The 20,699-nt window shown below is 35.2% G+C and overlaps 1 protein-coding gene and 1 non-coding gene across 6 annotated transcripts in view; one reads left to right on the top strand and one right to left on the bottom strand.

Moving 5' to 3' along the window:
- PCID2 (PCI domain containing 2) overlaps nt 1-20,699 on the top strand; it is a 44,521-nt gene that overhangs the window by 10,429 nt on the left and 13,393 nt on the right. For 3 of the 5 annotated variants that reach the window (XM_043991765.1, XM_043991764.1, XM_043991767.1), the window contains exons 2-7: nt 279-368; nt 10,667-10,740; nt 11,767-11,832; nt 12,998-13,039; nt 14,636-14,690; nt 16,232-16,335. In XM_043991765.1, the coding sequence (XP_043847700.1) occupies nt 279-368; nt 10,667-10,740; nt 11,767-11,832; nt 12,998-13,039; nt 14,636-14,690; nt 16,232-16,335 (431 nt within the window). The remainder of the gene's footprint in view (nt 1-278; nt 369-10,666; nt 10,741-11,766; nt 11,833-12,997; nt 13,040-14,635; nt 14,691-16,231; nt 16,336-20,699) is intronic. The other 2 variants (XM_043991766.1, XM_043991768.1) reach the window with 2 other exon arrangements.
- Nucleotides 14,004-14,110, bottom strand: LOC122752075. Its single transcript, XR_006355877.1, has one exon. It is a non-coding gene; the product is annotated as a U6 spliceosomal RNA (small nuclear RNA).

Raw genomic sequence — 20,699 nt, 5'->3', positions numbered from 1 at the left:
TAATTATTTCTGTATATTCCTTATCCCACTGCTAGTCTGTTACTTGTGAGGGAAAATAAAATGTCATATCTCTTCCAGCTTCTAGCATACCCCTCTGTACATAGTAGCTGCTTAGTAAAACTTATTTTAAAGTAATTCTTGCTAATTTGAATAGTAGTTAATTAGGGATATATAAGTCTGGTGTAAAAGTTAATAGCTTGCAGATATATAATACTCAATTGTATTAATATAGAGTTTGAGTCTTCTTTCATTTGTATTTTTTCCTTTAATTTTTGTAGGTGTATGAAGCAATTGATACCAGAGATGGATTATCTTGTGCAGAGTTGGTATCTTTTAAGCATCCTCATGTTGCAAATCCCCGGCTTCAGGTAGGTGAAATATGTTTAGAGGGAAAAAAATAAACTGTAACCTTAAGGGAAGATCAGAGTTTGAATAAAAGCAAAAATGTTACTATTCTGATGTGGAAATATCAGGAGTTTGTTGACTACATGATTTCAGAGTCCTTTTTTCATACCATTATAGATTTAGAGCTGACCATTTAGTCTCACCTCTTGATTTCATAGATGAGAGAGATTAAACAGCATACTCAGTATCACACAGTAAATAGCATAACTAGTCTATTTAAACCTCTATTTCTGAACTTTAAATTCAGTGCTCTTCCCATTGTACTGAGTCACCTCTCTGGCTTCTCAATCTGAAGTATCTTTAAATTTACAGAGTGGTGATGTGAATATAATTTTTCAAAAATCCTTATTCCTCAGTTATTTCAGTAGAACAAATACAAAAGAGTTGAATAAAAGCCAGTTTATCAAAAAAATAAACCTTATTTCCCCAATTCTTTCAATTTGTAGCACTAGAGGAAGGCGGGGGGTGGGATAAGGGGCTTGGAGGAAATCTCCAAATGCCTAAACTAAACTAAAAATTTCATTTGGAAGGGATTAAGATGATGTGGCCTTATATGAGACAATGTGAAGAGCCCTTGACTGGGAGTCAGAAGACCTCAGTTGAATCCTGTTTTGTTTTGGTTTGTGGGGCAATGAGGGTTCAGTGATTTGCCCAGGGTCACACAGCTAGTAAGTGTCAAGTGTCTGACAGGTCCTCCTGAATCCAGGGCTGGTGCTTTATCCACTGCACCACCTAGCTGTCCCTAGTTTGCTTTTTTTTTTTTTTTTTTTTGGTGAGGCAATTGGGGTTAAGTGACTTGCCCAGGGTCGTACAGCTAGTAAGTATCAAGTGTCTGAAGCCAGATTTGAATGAACTCAGGTACTCCTGAATCCAGGGCCGTTGCTTTATCCACTGCACCATCTAGCTGCCCCCCTGGTTTGTTTTTAACTTGTTCCTTGGCTAGTTTAAGACATTTTGTGTCAGTCTATCAATTGCCCTATTCAGAAGTGAAAATATTTGCCATATACCCTTCATGTAAATGTTGTTTGATCACATAATTATGTAAAAATATAAAACACAGTCTGTATGTTAGTAGTTATCAGTGGATATGTGCATGATAGATTTGTAATCATCATCTTGTAGTTAATATTTATTTTGTAGGAGTTTTAGTACTCAGGAGTACTTTCTTACATTTGAGATCTCACCCTGTCCTTTATACACTTCACCTCCATTCTTTTTTTTTTTTAGTTTTCAACTTTTTTTTAAAATTAATAAAGTATTTTATTTTTTTCCGTTACATGTAAAGATAGTTCTCAACTTTTGTTTATACAAGCTTTCCAATTTCAGATTTTTCTCCTTCCCTCCCCTCCCTCCCCCCTCCCCTAGACAGCAGGTAATCTGATATAGGTTATATATATATATATACACACATAATAACATTAAACATATTTCTGCATTAGTCATGTTATAAGAGAAAAAAACAGAGCAATGATGAAAAACCTCAAAATGGAAAAAAACAACAGCATCAAAAACAAAAGAAATAGTATGGTTCATTCAGCATCTATAATCCACAGTTCTTTTTTTTTTTTCCTGGATTTGGAGATCCTCTTCTATCATGAGTTCCCTGGAACTCTTCTGTGCCATTGCATTGGTGAGAAGAATAAAGTCCATCACAGTAGATCAACACTCAATGTTGATGATACTGTGTACAATGTTCTTCTGGTTCTGCTCATCTCACTCATCATCAGCTCACGCAAGACCCTCCAGGTTTCTCTGAACTCCTCTTGCTCATCATTTCTTACAGCACAATAGTATTCCATTGTATTCATATACCACAACTTGTCCAGCCATTCCCCAATTGATGGGCACCCTCTCAACTTCCAATTCCTTGTCACCACGTAAAGAGCAGCTATAAATATTTTTGTACATGTGGGTCCCTTTCCCCTTTCCATGATTTCTTTGGGAAAAAGACCCAAAAGTACTTCACCTCCATTCTTGACCATCAGAATAGCTTTCATCAGGGGAACCTGAAAACACCCAGAATTTTGCCTCTCAACATTCAATTCCTTTTCTTATCTATGTTTGGGTATTCCAGCATCTGGAGCCCTGTTCCAAAGAAGACATTCATAGCTTCCCTGAAACACTGGAATAAGATGTTGAGATGAATTTGAATACTCCAAGGTATTGGGGGAAAAAAGTTTAAAATACCTCCTTCAGGTTCAGGTTAAAATTTTTCTTTTGTTGTTTAGTTGGGGAATGGTTAGTTGGGCTTGTGAAATATATAGTTTGTTGACATCTTCTGGAAAGTTGGCTGGAAACTACATCTCTTGAATATTCTGATCAGGGTGTGACTTCATCTTCTACTTACCAGTGAATAAATAAGCAGTTCTTTTCAAGGGCAGCAGTTGCTTTTTTCTAGGTCTGCCATTTTCCACCCCTTTGTTCCATCCTTTCCTATGTGTGATGGAACTTTCTAATGTTTTTTAAAGAAAAATCCACATTATAAACTTTTTTCCACATTATTAAACTCTTAACAGCATAATGAAATGGTGAATTGAATTATCTCTATGCATTCTTTTAATGCATTGAAGAAGTAGTTTTTCTAATTACATTTCTTCTCTTCTCTATTTTCCCTGCAGTATACCATATTGCTCCTTTTACTTTTGTTGTAGGATTTCTTCTTATTTGTAGGATTATCCCTATTCCATTATCTACCTTGCCACCATTCTCAGCATTATATGAGAATATCCTGTACCCCGAGTACTTTTAAAATTTATTTTTAATTAAAATTTGTTTTGCCCCTTTTACAACAACTGAGGCACAAAGACATTCAACAACTTGTTCTCATCACATATTAAGGAAGTGGAAGAGTAAGTATTTGACTTCAGGTTCCCTACGAGTCAAGACCAGTGCTTTTCCCCTTTTACCAACCCTGCTTCCCATGCGGTTCTACTTTAAAATCTGTATGACTCTGCTAGGAATGAGTTTATTCTCTGACTTTAAAGAAAATGAAGTCAAATTTAAATCTGTTAATTCGGAATCTTTGTTTTTACATATAGTTTCAAGTTTTTAGTACCTGTAGATACAGTTCAGGTAAATTATTAGCAGCATAAATATCATTATTGTTTTCTGTTATTCTCAGTGGTAAATTGGACTTAAAGTTTTGAAACCTATCTGCTGAGATTAAAGTAATAGTATAATTATGTTTTAAGTTACTTCACTATTTTTAAAAAGTGCTCAATAAGTCAAGGTCTCTCATACTTGCTTAAAGTGAAATAATCCATTTTTGCCATTTTCTAGCTTTAACTTTTTTTTTAAATATTAAGGGACATTAAAGTAATAATATCATAATTTCCACACCAGTACTCCAAGTCAGAAATTTATCATTTGGACACTTCATTTTAGTTTGTAGTATTATATAACATTTATTTAGCATTTTATATTTTAAGGATCCTTTATAGTTAAAATTTTAATTATTTCCTAATTAGGAATAAAGTATTGTTTATTTTATATTACAGTAGTGCCTTTCTCTTTCCACAAAAATTTATCCTGATGCCTCACTGTGGTGTGGAAGTGATCTTGGTTTCTTGAAGGTTATTCTAATGGAATGTAAAGTCTGACAGGTTCTACCATGTTGGCCAAACACTCACTACTCTCTTAGCAGCAGACTTTGTTTTTCAGGAACTAGTTTGTTTAAGTACATAGAGGTTCATGACTAGTAGACTGACCAATTGGTGACCTGTTTCTTGGCCACAAAACCTTTTTGAAACCCCTTCTATTTCTGCAGTGAAGGTAACAGTGTGACACAAAATGGGGGAGAAGGCACTTAAAAAATCATATCATCTATAAAGACTAGTGCAGCTGTTGTTACTTGAAATGTAAGATTGTGCAAAGATCAATAAGTGGTCATTCCTAATGGAGAAAATTAATCTTATTAATCTTGCATTTTTGGTGTACATGAAAAAGATAGAATTTGTTCCTAAATGGAAGGATGACCCCCAGGGACTGGGTTTTATTGTGCATCTCAAGGGAGTAAGACACTTTTCATGGAAAGTTTGCTCATTTTGTGTTGTGGTGCTTATACTGTTTGTAAAAAAAGAATACCTTGAAAATAAGGGAAGCTTTTATGAACTTAGATTTTTTTTGTCATTGTTATTATTTTTTTTTTTTAGTGAGGCAATTGGGGTTAAGTGAATTGCCCAGGGTCACACAGCTAGTAAGTGTCAAGTGTCTGAGGCTGGATTTGAACTCAGGTCCTCCTGACTCCAGGGCCAGTGCTCTATCCACTGCGCCACCTAGCTGTCCCAAGACAAAGAGATACAACCTTCCAACTTGAGATAATTTAGAAGACCTCAGGAAAGGTCTGTCTCACTCGAACAAAAGGGGAGCTCAGCACAGCACAGCACAGTGTGGAGGGGATCTGGGCAAGTTAGCAGGAGGCTCTTGGCCATAGCACAGCAACTGAGGCCCCTTGGTCCTGGCTCAGCAAGCTAGTGCTACAGCAGGCCAGTTGTGAGATCTGCCAGCACCAGCTGAGAGGGCAAACTCCCCGCTAGAGAACCACCCACAGGACAGCTGCACCTTGGCCAAGCCATCCCAGCACAGGGAGCAGGTCTAGGGCTGAGGAATCCACAAGCCACAGAGGCCTCAGAGCAGAAAGCTAGTGACCAGGCCTCTATCCCCCAGCACAAGAAGCTTGCAACAGTGGCCCCTGTGCCCCAGGAACAGAAGGTGGAAGATGAATTGGTCTCAAGACCAAAAAGCCTTCTTGGAAGAGCTCAAAAAGGATTTTAAAAATCAAATGAGAGAAAAGAAAAAAATGGGAAAAAAAATCAAAGTTACACAAGAAAATTATGAAAAAAAGAATCAATAGCTTGGAAAAGGAAGCAGAAAAAAATGACTGAAGAAAACAATTCCTTTAAAAATACAATTGGCCAAATGGGGAAAACAGTTGGTCAAATGGAAAAGGAGGTGCAAAAGCTTACTGAAGAAAACAATGCCTTGAAAACTAGAATTGGGCAGATAGAAGCTGATATGACTCAGTGAGACACCAGGAATCAGTTAAACAGAATCAAGAGAATAAGGAAATGTGAAATATCTCATTGGAAAGACAACTGACCAGGAAAATAGATCCAGGAGACATAATTAGAGAATTATTAGACTACCTGAAAGCCATGATAAGAAAAAAAGTCTAGACACCATATTCCAGGAAATTATCAAGGTGAACTGCCCTGATATTGTAGAATCAGAAGATTAAATAGTCATTGAAAGAGTCTACCAATCACCTCCTGAAAGAGACCCCAAAAGAAAAATTCCAAGGAATATTGTAGCCAAATTCCAGAATTATCAAGGAGAAAATACTGCAAGCAGCCAGAAAGAAATAATTTAAATATCATGGAGCCACAGTTAGGATTGCACAGGACCTGGCAGCTTCAACATTAAGGGATCATAAGGCTTGGAATATGATATTCTGGAAGGCAAAGGAGCTTGGATTACAACCAGAAATCACCTACCTAGCAAAACTGAGCATTATCTTTCAGGGGAAAAGATGGACATCCAATGAAATAGGGGACTTCCAAGGTTTCCTGAAGAAAAGACCAGAACTAAATAGAAATACAAGACTCAAGAGAAGAATAAAAAGGTAAACGGGGGAAAAAAAGTTATTCAGTAATGTTAAACTACTTACGTCCTTATGAGGGAAGATAATACTTTTAACTCTTGAGACATGTATCTCTATTAGGGTATAGTTATTAAATAGACTTTGATGTGATGATATAAAGAATCCTAAGGGGGCAGAATAAAAGGAGAATAGGGGGAGGAGAGGGAAGGGGAGGGGGAATGGGATTAATTACATCATATGAAGAGGCACAAAAAAGCCTATTACAATAGAGGGAAAGAAGGGAGGAGTGAGCATTGTTTCAACTTGCTCTCATCAGGTTTGGTTTAAAGAGGGAATAACATATACACCCATTTGGATAAAGAAACTTAGCTTACTCTTTAAGGAAGTAAAAGGGTAAGGGGAAAAGGGTGGTACTGATAGAAAGGAGGGAAGAAGCAGGGGAGGAAAGAGGAAAGAAAAGGGAGGGAGAGCAGATCAAGGGATGCAGTGGTCAGAAGCAAAACACTGGTTAGGAGGAATAGGATGAAAGAAGAAAAAAAAGAGTGCAAAGGGGAAAAGAGGATGGAGGGAAGTGCACAGTTAGTAGTCATAACTGTGAATGTAAATGGGATGTACTCTCCCATAAAATGAAAGCAAATAGCAGCGTTGATTAAAAACCAGAATCCTACAAATATGTTGTTTATAACAAACACATTTGAAGCAGAGAGATACATATAGAGTAAAAATAAAAGGTTGGAGCAGAATATATTATGCTTCAGCTGAAATAAAAAAAGCACGGGTTGCAGTCCTTATCTGGGACAAAGTAAAAGGAAAGATAGATCTAATTAAAAGAGATAAAAAAGGAAACTATGTCTTGCTAAAAGGTAATATCAATACTAAACATATATGCACCAAGTGGTATATAGCAACTAGATTCTTAGAGAAGTTAAGTGAGTTACAAGAGGAAATAGACAACAAAACTATACTAGTGGGGGATCTTGTCAGAACCAGATAAATCTAACCACAAAATAAATAAGAAAGAAGTTAAAAGAGTTGAATAGAATTTTAGAAAAGTTAGATATGATAGACCTCTGGAGAAAACTGAATGGGGATAGAAAGCAATATACCTTTTTCTTGGCGGTACATGGCACATACCCAAAAATTGACCACGTGTTAGGACACAAAAACCTCATAGTCAAATGTAGAAAGGCAGAAATAGTAAATGCATCCTTTTCAGATCATGATGCAATAAAAATTATGCGTAATAAAAAGTTGTGGAAAAGTAGACTGAAAATTAATTGGAAACTAAATAATCATCCTAAAGAATGAGTGGGTCAAACAACAAATCGTAGAAACAATAATTTCATCCAAGAGAATGACAATAATGAGACAACATACCAAAACATATGGGATGCAGTTGAAGCATTTCTTAGGGGAAATTTTATATCTCTAAATGCTTATGTGAATAAAATAGAAAAGGAGATCAATGAATTGGGCATGCAACTAAAAAAGCTAGAACAAGAACAAATTTAAAATCCCCAATTAAATACTAAATTAGAAATCCTGAAAAATCAAAGGGGAGATTAATAAAATTGAAAGTAAGAAAACTATGAGCTGGTTTTATGAAAAAATAAAATAAATAAACCTTTAGTTAATTTGATTTTAAAAAGAAGAAAACCAACTTACTAGGATCAAAAATGAAAGGGATGAATTCACCACCAATGAAGTGGAAATTAAAGCAATAATTAGGAGCTGTTTTACTCAACTGTATACCAATAAATTTGACAATCTAAATGAAATGGATGAATATTTACAAAAATATAAACTGCCCAGATTAACAGAAGAGGAAATAAAATCCTTAAATAAGCCCATTTTAGAAAAAGAAATTGAACAAGCCATCAATGAACTCCCTAAGAAAAAATCTCCAGGCCAGATGGGTTTACAAGTGAATTGTACCAAATATTTCAAGAACAATTAATTCCAATACTATACAGATTATTTGGAAAAATAGGTAAAGAAGGCATTCTACCAACTTCCTTTTATGATGCAAATATGGTGTTGATACCTAAACCAGTCAGAGCCAAAACAGAGAGAAAATTATAGACCAATTTCCCTAATGAATATTGATGCAAAAATCTTAAATAAAATATTAGCAAAGAGATTACAGCAATTCATCACCAGGATAATATGCTTTGAACAGATGGGATTTATACCAGGAATGCAGGGCTGGTTCAACATTAGGTAAACTATCAACATAACCACATCAATAACAAAATTAACCAACATCATATGATTATCTGAATAGATGCAGAGAAAGCTTTTGACAAAATACAGCACTCAGCACTCTATTTCTTAGCCAGTACCAGTTTGTTATTACTGCTTTGTAATACAGTTTGAGATAATGGTACAGTTAAGACACTGTTCTTCACATTTTTTATCAATTCCCTTGATATTCTTGATCTTTTGTTCTTATGAATTTGTTATTTTTTCATAGCTCTATAAAATGTTTTTTGTTAATTTGATTGGTATAGTAATGAATAAGTAAATTAATTTAGGTAGAATTGTCGTTTTTTTTTAATATTGGCTCAGCCTACTTGTGAGCAGTTGATATTTTTCCAATTGTTTAGATCTGTCTTTATATGGGTTTAAAAGTGTTTTATAATTTTGTTCATATAGTCCTAGGTTTGTCAAGACAAATTCATTTCTTGTTTATTTTGCGGTTAGAGTTACCTAATTCTGAGAGGGAAAAGTTCAGGTCCCCCACTAGTAAAGTTTTACTATTTCCTCTTATAACTCTTTTAACTTCTCCTTTAAAAATTTGGATGCTATACCATTTGGCACATATATGTTTAGGATTGATATTACTTCATTTTCTATGGTACCTTTTAGTAAGATGTAGTTTTCTTTCCTTATCTCTTTTAATTAGATCTGTTTTTGCTTTTGCTCCGTCTAAGATCATGATTGCTACTCCTGGTTTTGTTTGTTTTGTTTTGTTTTTTACTTCAGTTGAAGTATAATAGATTCTGCTTCAGCCCTTTATCTTTTACTCTGTGTTTCTGCATCAAGTGTGTTTTATTTGTTTTTTTTTATGTTATCCCTTAATAATCAAGTTACGCTCCTGCCCTCTATCTATGCATATACCTTCTAACTGCCCTAATAGTGATAAAGTTCTTAAGTGTTAAAAGCATCATCTTCCCTTGTAGGAATGTAAACAGTTTAACCTTTTTGAATCCCTTGTGTTTTCTCTTTCCTGTTTGCCTTTTTATGCTTTTTTTTTTTTTATCTTTGAAAATCAGATCTTCTGTTCAGTTCTGGTTATTTCATCAGGAATGCTTAGAAGTCCTCTATTTCATTGAAGATCTATTTTTTTCCCCTGTAAGGATTATACTTAGTTTCTTTGGATAAGTGATTCTTGGTTGTAATCTTTATTTCTTTGCTTTCCCAAATATCATATTCCAAGTCTTCTGAACCTTTAGTGTAGAAGCTTCTAAGTCCTGTGTAATCCCGACTGTGATTCCACAGTATTTGAATTATTTCTTTCTGGCTGTTTGTAGTTTTTTCTCCTTGACCTGGGAGCTCTGGAATTTGATTATTACTGTACAATCACAGTCTTAGTTTAAGCGTTATACTACTTAGTATGACAAGGTAAAAAAATTTTACATGGTTTCTTTTAAGGATTTTCAAAATTAGATTAAATCAAGTTACCTTTAGTAATACTTAAAATATGTTTTGCAGCTGTGACTCAGTTACTTTTTATTATTGTTTATGTCACCTTTGTGTGTTTGAAGGCTGAGAACTTTTGCATTTTGTTTCCAGCCTGTTCATCAACTTCCTATGTTAACCCCAGGCATTACTTAACTGATCTTTGTGCCTATAACTTCACTTGAAAGTGATTTAGCTCTAAAAGGTACGCACACCATTCAACCAAAGTGTGAAGCTGTTTAGCAAAAGTTTTTTGATAGTATTTGGGCTGAGCTTTGAAAAGTAGGAGTTAGGCAGGAAAAGAACAGGGTAGACATTTTAGAGTGAGAGGGTAACATGAACAAAGCTGGAGAAAAGGGAATTACCATATTAAATGAAGAGCATATTATGGATACTGACTTGACAAGACAAGAAAACTCATACTGAGGAACAGTGGAAATTGACATTGGTAAGATTTAGAAATCCTTGAAAATAAAGCAGATAGATGCACTTAGATATGATGCAGTAGGGAGCCAGTGTAGATTCTTGAACAAGGGGGAAAAAAATTGCATATTTCTTTGTAAGTTTGCAATGGCACATGTCCAAAATAAAAACATTTTGATGGAAAAATCACAGTTCTTGGTGAACACACCTGAGATTTAGGAGAAAGATAAAAATTAAAGGTGACACCAAATATTCCAGTTTGGAATATCAAGATGAGAGTGATGTTAACAGAATTGGGGATATTGAGAAGTTTAGGTGAGAAAAATGTACAGCATTGTGGATTTTTTCATGGTATATGTTTGGATTTCTATTGATTTGATACTCTGTAGTGTTTTTTGTACATCTAAATTAAATATAGTTATTGTGGTGAAGTTTAAGATTTTTGCTATTATGACTTCTTTTGTTGTAAAAGGTCTGTTTAAATTTTGTTTTCTATACATCCTATACTTTTGGTAGAGATTTTAAAATTGAAAAATCTATTCCTTTTCTATAAATTAGCTTCCCTCTCCAGAAGATAAGTGTCAACAAGTTTTAGAACCTCCATATGATGAAATGTTTGCAGCTCATTTAAGGTAGAGTAAATTGTTGGTGGGTGGAAGGGAGGCACTTAAATATTCTTAAATTTACTAGGTGATTTTATCTTGAATTTTTAAAAATTGAAACTATTAGTAGAGAACTATCATGATATTTTTATTATGACATAACCTATACAAAGTTTATAAGGTTAACATTTATAAGTGCTTTGAAAATTTTTTTTCCCATTTCAAGAAACTTGAGGCTTCCTAAAGGAAGTTAAATTTGTGGTAATTATATTTCTGTATGTATATCTATTGTAAAGTAAAATATACTAAATCTTTTTGAAGGCACCATATTTAGTGTTTTCATTTGAGTATGAGGAAGATGCATTCATGATTCTATTTTTAGCTTCACTGTTAACTTGTCTAGAAATGTTTTCTTGCCTTACTCCTGAAGAAATAGGCATGGAAGCAAAGTAAATATCATTTTGAATATAACTTCTTATAACTATTGTTGTTAACTTTTTAAATATCCATTTGGACAAACTATTCTAAAGCTAGGATGTGTTTAATTGGGCAGCCTAAATATAGTTACTGAATAAATGAGAGAGGGGCCTAATAAGCTATTGGAAGATCCATCCTGGAAGTGAGATACCCAGCACTTCCTACTGGTTCTCAACTCACTGTTCAGGTTTTGGTGTAGTTCTATGCTTTCAAATAGCATGATGAAACTTGATAAGGCTTACTTGTCCCAGACATGAATCTATTTAAAGCTCCTTAACCCTATTAACATAGCTGAGGGTCACTCATCACACCAGAGGAGCCATCAGGAAGAACTGACTACCCCTCTTCTGGGCTTTCACAAAGTAGTTCCAAACCTGTGTGAGGGGCAGGACCATATTCTATTACTATCTCACTTTGCCTCTAATTCGATTATTTTTCTCATTCCCAACCATTCTTTAAATGATCAGTTTGGAGCATTTCATTCAGAAACCAGTACAGGGTATTTTGTGGTAGAAGTGGGAGATATGTTAAAACAATTTTTTTCCAATGATAATATTGTAAGCCTTCTTTTTTTAATAGGTGTACCTATGCAGTGGGAAACCATGATTTCATTGAAGCATACAAATGCCAGACTGTGATAGTTCAATATCTTTTTTTTCCAATATCTTTTTTTCCATGAGTTGATTATGTAATAATGAGTGCTTAATTACAGATTCAAGAATGTGGAGCTTGGGAGGAGTTTTCTATTCTTTTCATTGGAAAGGAATTGAAAAATATTAGAAAGTAAAATTTATTTTAGCTTTTCAATTCAACATTTATTAAACAGCAGCATAGTCCAAGGCACTGTGCCAGCTATTGTAAAATATAAATGTGAAAATGGCATAGTTCTTCATTAATTCATTCAACAGCCATTGTATACTTACCATATGCAAGGCATTATATGACATAGTAGGAAAAATAAGATGTACATCACTTAAACATATAAATGCACAGATAAAGCTCAAAGTGCTGTCTGGATCAAGTATTTAAATTCATATAAAAATTATATAATTGGGATAACATCAAGGACGGTGGAACATTCAGCCATTTAGTGATCAAGGATTTTGTAATGGTTCCATGGTAAAGGACAATTATTTATTTAATTTAAAGCTTTATGCCTTAATTGTATCAGTTGATTAGGCTGGAATTATGAATTTAAAACACATTATTTTTTCAAGGCTACAGATAACCTTAAGGCAAATTTAGTTTTTCAAACCAGCAGGTAATTAGCTTTGCTAATAGGCATGTAGCCAGAATTCTGATGATTGATTGTGCTATTTTTTATTTCCTTTCCTAGAGAGATAGTGTGTTCAATCTTCTGCTGATATGCAACCATAAGAAATTAGAAGTTTATTATCTCTAGGTTTTAGATCTTCTAGTTCTAAAATTCTGTGCTCTATTAAATAAACTTTTATATCACAGGCTTCTGATCTATTGCCATTATAAATGTAATGATATGATTGTCTAAGCTGGGGAAAACCAAATATAATTTTTGAAATTATACTTCATGCTTTGCAGTGTTGTTATAGCAGCATCTTCCTGAACTTTTGGGTTGAGAAGAAAAAATATTTTAGATTATTTATGCTTGTTGAAATTCAGCAACTTGGAATATTGGTTTATGAAAATGAATTCTAAGATATTAGTAACAATTGGAAAATGGCAAAGATGAATATGACTTTTTCTTATACTATTTCTATATAGTCTTATACTATCTGTAAATGTGGTATATTTAGTCTATATAGTCTATATCATATCTTCCTTAATATAACACATCTTTCCTGCGAGCATTTCAAGCCCATAAAGAAGAAAATTGGTAAGTACTAAAACAGTTAAAAACTTTTAAGTGGCGAATACTTTTTTGATCCTAAGCTTCTCTAAGTTATAAATATTTTCTGAGATTTGAGTTAAAAAAAATTGAACTCCATTATTCCATGTAGTTTCATTAGCATGTCATGAATACTTTATATACCATGTAAAATTTTGGACATATTATTAAGCAGCCTTTTATTTTCAGCTATAACCCCCTTTAAGTCCTTGAACTGTTTTGAATCTTGACATTACTTAAAATTTTTAATGATCCCTTATGTTTTGCCAAACCTTCATTTTTATGCCCCTCACCCATATTTTTGTGACAAAAAATGAGAAAGAGATAAACAAAGCAGTTCATCAAAATTAACCAACACATTAGCTCCTGACAGAATGCTGTGCTGTTCAACACCTCTGTTTCCTCACCTCTGCAAAGAAGAGAATGCATTTACTCATCTCTTTTTTGTGGACAAACATGTTTGACTCTTAACTTTGATTTTAGACTTTGTGTAGATGAAACAGGTTGAAAAGATTTACTTTTAGGGATGAAGCGTGTGCAGGTCATTCAATAAACCTCTGCTCTGGTCAAAGCATTGTGCTGGGCCCTGGAAAAGATGCAAATCTTAGATCCCTACCTCTCTTAGAGCCATAGTGTAGTAGGTGGATGAAACACAAACATACACATGCAAAAATGAAATATTAAATGAGTACCTTAAGCAGGTACAATATATTAAATGAGATCATGTAAGTAAAACCCTTCACAAACTTAAAAGAGTAGATATATTATTATGATGATGGGAGGGGGAATACATTCACATATGAGGTGGCATTTGAGTTGACCTTAAAGCATAGGTAGGAATTGAGAAGATGAAGAAAGGGATGGGAGGATATTTTAGGCGTAAGGAATGTAGTAAACAAAAGGCAAAGGGCAGGGGTTCTTAACCTAGAGTCTATGAACCCTTTTTTTTTTTTTTAATATGGAATGCTTCACGAATTTGTGTGTCATCCTTGCGCAGGGGCCATGCTAATCTTCTCTGTATCGTTCCAATTTTAGTATATGTGCTGCCGAAGCGAGCACCTATGAACCCTTTTTAAGGGTGTAATGGTTTTTTTTAAAAAAAAAACATTTTGGTAGCTATATTTTAATGTAATTGATTTCCTTTGTAATTCTATGTATTTTATTATGTATTATGTACATTACTCTGAGAAAGGGCCCATAGACTTCACCAGACTGTCAGTGGGATCTGTTCACAATACCAAAAAAGTTAAGAAGCCCTGGCATAGGGGACACAGGGAATGTTGGGAAATAGAGATTAAATTCAGTTTGGCCAAAGCAAAAAGTAAGCGAAATGGTAATATTGGAAAAGTAGGGTGGCATCATATTGTGGAGAACCTTGATCCCCAGTAGTTTAAACTTTTTGTGGTAGACCACTAGAAAATTTTTCAGCAGAAGAGTACATGCCAAAGTCATATGTACTTAAGTAACTTAAGGCTGATGATAGTTTGGTGGAGCTCAGGCAGACCTATTGGGAAATTTTAGAGAAAATTACTTAATGGAAAATTACTTTATATACTTAAAATTTTTTTATTGTTATTTCTCTAGGGCTTTGCCCATTATGTATGCTGTAGCACTTGACCTTCGAATTTTTGCTAATAATGTAAGTAGCAGTAAAACATAGAATGTCATGATTACTTAATATGCCTCTAACTATGAACTCAGTATTAAAAATCTATTACTAGCTCCTGCATACTTTTATTCCCCCCCCCCATTTTCAAGAATTGGGATTATTTGGCATGGAGAAGAAAACTTTGGGAAGTGATTTGACTGATTCTACACTTTATGAAGGGCAGCCTTGTGTAAATAAGTGCTGGGATTCTGAGAGGATATTTATGTGTAGATAATTTGAATAGTTGTGTATGTAGCCAGCCACAAATGTGTGCTTCTTGGCATGTAGAGTCCAAAGAGGCTTCATTCATTTTAGAGTGATTATTTTCCTAGTGATTCTTTAGGAAGTACTCATTTTTCTTTAGTTACAGGAGATAAGCCTTTTTTTAAGCAACTGTACCATGGGAGAGTGTAGATTCAAGTAGCAAGTAAAGCATTCTCTAGTACAGGGCTTCTTAAACTTTTTCCACTCTCCACCCCTTTTCACCTGAGGTATATAGGTGACCCCAGGTATATAGGGTATATAAAATAGGCATACATAACTGTTAATGTTGCCAAATTTTTTGTAATCCCAACACTCAATTATGTGACCCCATATGGAATTGTGACCCACAGTTTAAGAAGTTTTGCTCTAGTATGGATATAGCCAAGCATTAACTAATGCTGGGCTATGCAGATATATCTTCTCTGATGGCTGGGTATGTGACAGGATAGGAAAGGAAAGAAGCAATAACTTTTTCCTTTACTTCCCAATTAATGACCTTTAAGCATATGAAAAACTTTTATTCCATGGTAGTGACTCAGTCATCCTTTATCTTTACTGAGAACTAAGTCATAAATGCAATGCAGGAGTATTAAATTCTTTTCTTAGTATCCCCATCATTTAGCAGAGTGCCTTTTGCATAGTAAATGGTAAACAAATGCTTATTCACTGAAGGGAACTTAAATAACTTAAATAACTCATAAGTTAAATTTTGAATAACTTCTTTTTCTATTTGGACTTGTGATTTCATCAATGTGAAGAATTCTTTGGTGTGGAAAATTCTCTCTTTTTTTTTTCTTAAAAAAATTTTTTTTTTTTGGTGTGGAAACTTCTTCTGGGAATGTAGGTCAGCAGCTTATGTGCAGCTGATTGCCTAAGATTCATTCTGAGATGTTATGTACCTGACTTGCCCCTGCTTTGATTTGATCCAAAGTCTTCTTGGCTTCAAGACCGGCTCTCTATTCACTGCACATTGCTACCTTTTACATGATTTATTATGAAAGTAAAACTGGTTAAATTGGAATTTGTTATTGAGGGGAGTCAGGATACTATTGGGTCTTATGTAGAATTTTAAAAAAATGATAATTATCTATTGTTCAATGCTTGCACTATATATATATATATGCTACTATAGTAGCATAGATTATCTAACTTCTCAGAATTTATATTTTAGCTTTAAAGCCAAATATTTTGTATTTTAAACTTATTTTGAAGATTTATTGAATTTATAAAGTAATTCAGAAAAAACACAGCACTTTGTCTTCTGTTAGGCTGACCAACAGTTGGTGAAGAAAGGGAGAAGTAAAGTTGGGGATATGTTGGAAAAAGCAGCTGAATTGTTGATGAGCTGTTTTCGAGTCTGTGCCAGTGATACGTAAGTAGAGTTGAAGTTTATATTTAAATCAGTTCATTTAAATCTCCATTGAATGTGTTCCATGTGCAAAATACTGTGCTAGGATTGAAGGGGCATAAAAGATGAATAGAACAAAATACACTCAGGCGTTTACTATTTAGTGGGAGTCTAATTACTAAGGATTCTTTGTCATAGTTGTTATTTGTGAGTTGTTTAATCACATTATTGTGTGGTGCTGAGAAATAGCCAGTGGGTTGGATGTTATTCTGCACAATTTTTTCATTCACTTTAATCAACCTAATTGCTGTGCAAATCCCTAAAATTTTCTAAGAAAAATTAAAGATTAGCAGGTAAAATAGATCAATTTCTACTTTAAAGCACTAGAAGTTCTACAAACACTAGAACACAGCTGTAACATATCCTCATTTTTAATCCCTTTTTATAATCTACTTTGCATACTCAGGAAGCAAAGCAACATCTGTGCTAAAGGTTAAAAAAAAATCTTAAAACTATTGCCCATACTGGTTTTACACAATATACAAATTATTTGTTAGGAATTCTATTTCTGTATTCTGAACCTAACAGCAAAGAAAATGAGCGTTTCTATATACAGAGCAGAATAGAGAGCATTGCCCATTAAACTATGACTGCCGGGGACAACTTACTTTTCCTTTTAAAGTATATAATAAATACAGCATGTAATTTTCAAAAACTGTCCTGCTTTTTTTGTTTTCTTTTAGCCCTATATTCTCTTTGCATTTTAGAAAACTGCTTTGCTAGCTCTCTCATCCCTCCCTCCTCCTTCCTTCTCTCTTTCACCCTTCCCCTCTTCCCCTTTTTTCATCACTACAGACCTTTTTCCTTCTGTTGCCCTCTCCACAATTGAAAAAAAATTGGGTTTTTTTACCCTTTTAATAAAAGAATTCCCATATTGGCCATATATGAAAATGTGTCTCATTTTACACCTTAAGTCCATTGCCTTTCTGTTAGGAAGGTAGATAGCATGCTTCATCATTAGTATTCTGGAATCAAGGTTGATCACTACACACAATGTTACAAATGATCATGAGAGTAAACTGAAGCACGTGAAGGCATTGTGATCATTCCTATAGAGCTAGAGTGTGTGCCTTTGTGTCAAAGGGGCATGAAGAGTCCTTGTTATCTTTTGGTCAAGGTCATGCTTCTATTTTGAACCCCCAAGACAGTCCATCCTGCCCAATAGCCCAACACTTTCCCCATTTTAGAATATGGTGGTTACAACATAAAATAAATGTTTATTACCAACAGACATCCCTGTCAGCACTCATAAGTTTACTTTCTCATTGTTTTGCTCTTACCTCCAAGATTAGTAGTGTTGCAGTCTTTGGCTAACATCTTTCTGTACTAAAGTCCACTGCCTGTTCTCTTTGCCTGGCTACTTTGTTGGCATGGGCAGCTCCTTCTACTGCCCTTTGCCAAGTGGTTGCTGCATTGTAGGTTGATTTCCACCCTCTATTAGAATGGCCATTTCCAAGTAGTTTTCTCACAGCACCTCTTCCAGATACCAGTTCTGTATAATCACTTGGTCCTCTGCTTGCTCTGAATTAGCTCTTCATAGCTCTTCTTAGCTACTTGAGGCATTAATAATAAGAAATCTGTAAGTTTCCCCTCTTGACATATAGTGACTAAAGGTCCTTCAGGAAAGTTTCTTCTATTGTGGTGAATTGCTGAAAGAGGACTCTTCTGTTCTATATACCACTCCATTGGATTTTTTTTTCCTGTTTTACTGCTCTTGGGGAATCATTTCTACCAACTCCGTACTATTTTACATCTTCAAGGAGAAAGTTGGGTGATGTTTTCTGAAGGAACCACGCCTTCATTGTTCAGTGGTCCCTAGATCATAGCAGCTGTTCTTTAGCTTACTTTCATAATGTACAGCCAGCACATTTTATAAAGTAGTTTTGCAGATAGGAGTGCATGGGAGCTGGTCATGACAGACTTGATATCTAGCTTCTCTGAATTTGCAAATTAAAAGAAATGCTCTGAGGGGCAGCTACGTGGCGCAGTGGGTAGAGCACCAGCTCTGGAGTCAGGAGGACCTGAGTTCAAATGCGGCCTCAGACACTTGACAATTTACTAGTTGTGTTACCTTGGGCAAGTCATTTAACCCCAATTGCTTCACCAAAAAAAAAAAAAAGAAATGCTCTAAATACAACATGGGGATATAGGAAGCTGATCCTGAATCTCTCTGTAGTGATCTTGTTTTGCTTGAAGTTTGGGTGGGCAAGTGGATGGATGGATGGAGGGAGGGCAGGAGGATGGAGTAATGGGCAGCTAGGTATTGTGGTGCATAGAGTGCTGCACCTGGAGTCAGGAAGACTCATCTTTCTGAGTTCAAATGTGGCCTCATTTAACCCTGTTTGCCTTCATTTCCTCAATGAACTAGAGAAGGAAATGGCAAACTACTCTATTATTTTTGCATGAAAATCCCAAATGGGGTCATGAAGGGTCCAACATGACAGAAAATGACTGAACAACAATGAAAGCTGAATGGGGCAGCTAGGTGGCGCAGTGGATAGAGCACTGGCCCTGGAGTCAGGAGTACCTGAGTTCAAAGTTGAAGATGGACATTCACCTACATTGTGACCTCAGCAGGAAGGGTTATCTTGTTTTCAGATTCCCTAATGTCCTTAGCACAGTGTAGGACATAGATTTTTTAATATAATGGCAGAACCAGAGCTATAGAGCCTCAGGCATAGCTCACTTCTGCTGGTTCATCCCACAATCATGCATTCATATTATAAAAAGTCACTTTTTATGAGACAGGCAACAGAAAAACATCTCTTACATAGGAAGTTATTTCTAGAAAACTTAGAAGCACATCAGTAAGTCCTTTGCACTTTTGGTTCATGATTTTATTCTGCAAATGAAAAAGTGGGGAAGTAGGCTTAGGGAAAGGTGAGGAAGTCAAAACCAGTTAAAAATCATTAAATGATTGAAAGAAAAAAAGTGAAGTCCATCTTTATTGTTGGGGTTAAGCCCTTACCTGTCCCAAACCTTTTCAAGTAAGAAATTTGTCTTCCATGTAGAAAGAGACTCCTGGGATTCACCTGTTTCAGATACTTAATTGACAGTGGGATGCTGAACAAGAGAAAAGAACAATGACATGGCTTTGCTTTTTAAAGAGCTTTCCAGGTTCTGCAAAACAATGTTCTTATGAAGGACATTTTATTACCTTTTTTAAAATTTTGTATTTATTTATTTTTGTTTGTTGTTGCTTTTTGCGGGGCAGTGAAGGTTAAGGGACTTGCCCAGGGTCACACAGCTACTAAGTGTCAGGTGTCTGAGGCCGCATTTGAACTCAGGTCCTCCTGAATCCAGGGCTGGTGCTTTATCCATTGTGCCATCTAACTGCCCCCCATTTTGTTATCTTTTGAAAGACAAAATGAGGAAGTGTTTTTTAAAAATTTCTTCAGTTGTGAGTGGCAAAGGAGTGGGAAGATACAGAGATAACATAAGGGTTTTACCTACATTGGAGATTGAGAAGATCGTAGGCCAATAACAGAAATAGTAAAACTGGTACCTGTCTTATCCCTACAGAATAACTTACATCTGAGAGAAGCTAATGGGCAGCTAGGGTGGGGTGGTGGATAGTGTATCAGGCTTGGAGTCAGTAAGACCTGAATTCAAATCCAGACTCGTTCACCTTACTAGCTGTGTGACCCAGGACAAATCACTTAGCCCTGTTTGCCTCATTTCCTCATCTATAAAATGAGCTGGAGAAGGAAATGGCAATCTTTGCCAGGAAAAACCCCACATGGGATCACGAAGAGTCAGACGTGACTGAAATGACTGAACAACAAAGAGAAACTATCTGAATGTCTACCAAAAAAATCTCCCTTATCAATTATGTTTCCTAGATTCAAGGGAGGCTCTCACTAATTCCTTAAGTTGAAATTTTGATATCTTTCCTATCTGCCTGCTCCTAGCAGGTAAAGCAGATGTCTAACCTGTGCCTACCCAAGCATGAGTGTGCATATACTTTTCTGCAAATGAATTTGTGCTCTCAAAGGTACCAGACAATGGTTTATTATGGGGGAGAAATATACAGATCATATTTGTATTTCTGTGTCTCTTATTTTGTAATGACAAACTTTCCTAGTCTAAAACAGTGATTTTTCAAATATTTAACATTTGGGGGAAAGTTTATACAAAATCAGTTAAAGTTTTTACTATCTTAAATAGAGTATGTCACTTCCTTTCCAACACTCACTAAAATATTGAAGGAAAAGAATCTGGGTTTGATACAATACTAAGTAACAACATTATCCCAAGAATTGAGAAGCCTGAGTCCTAGTTAGGGCACTACCACAGCTCAGTAGATAAGTGTTGGGCCTGGAGTCAGA

This window comes from Dromiciops gliroides, chromosome 3 (assembly GCF_019393635.1).
Source record: "Dromiciops gliroides isolate mDroGli1 chromosome 3, mDroGli1.pri, whole genome shotgun sequence".
NCBI classification, from domain to species: domain Eukaryota; kingdom Metazoa; phylum Chordata; class Mammalia; order Microbiotheria; family Microbiotheriidae; genus Dromiciops; species Dromiciops gliroides.
This window is presented reverse-complemented; position numbering and strand designations above follow the sequence as displayed.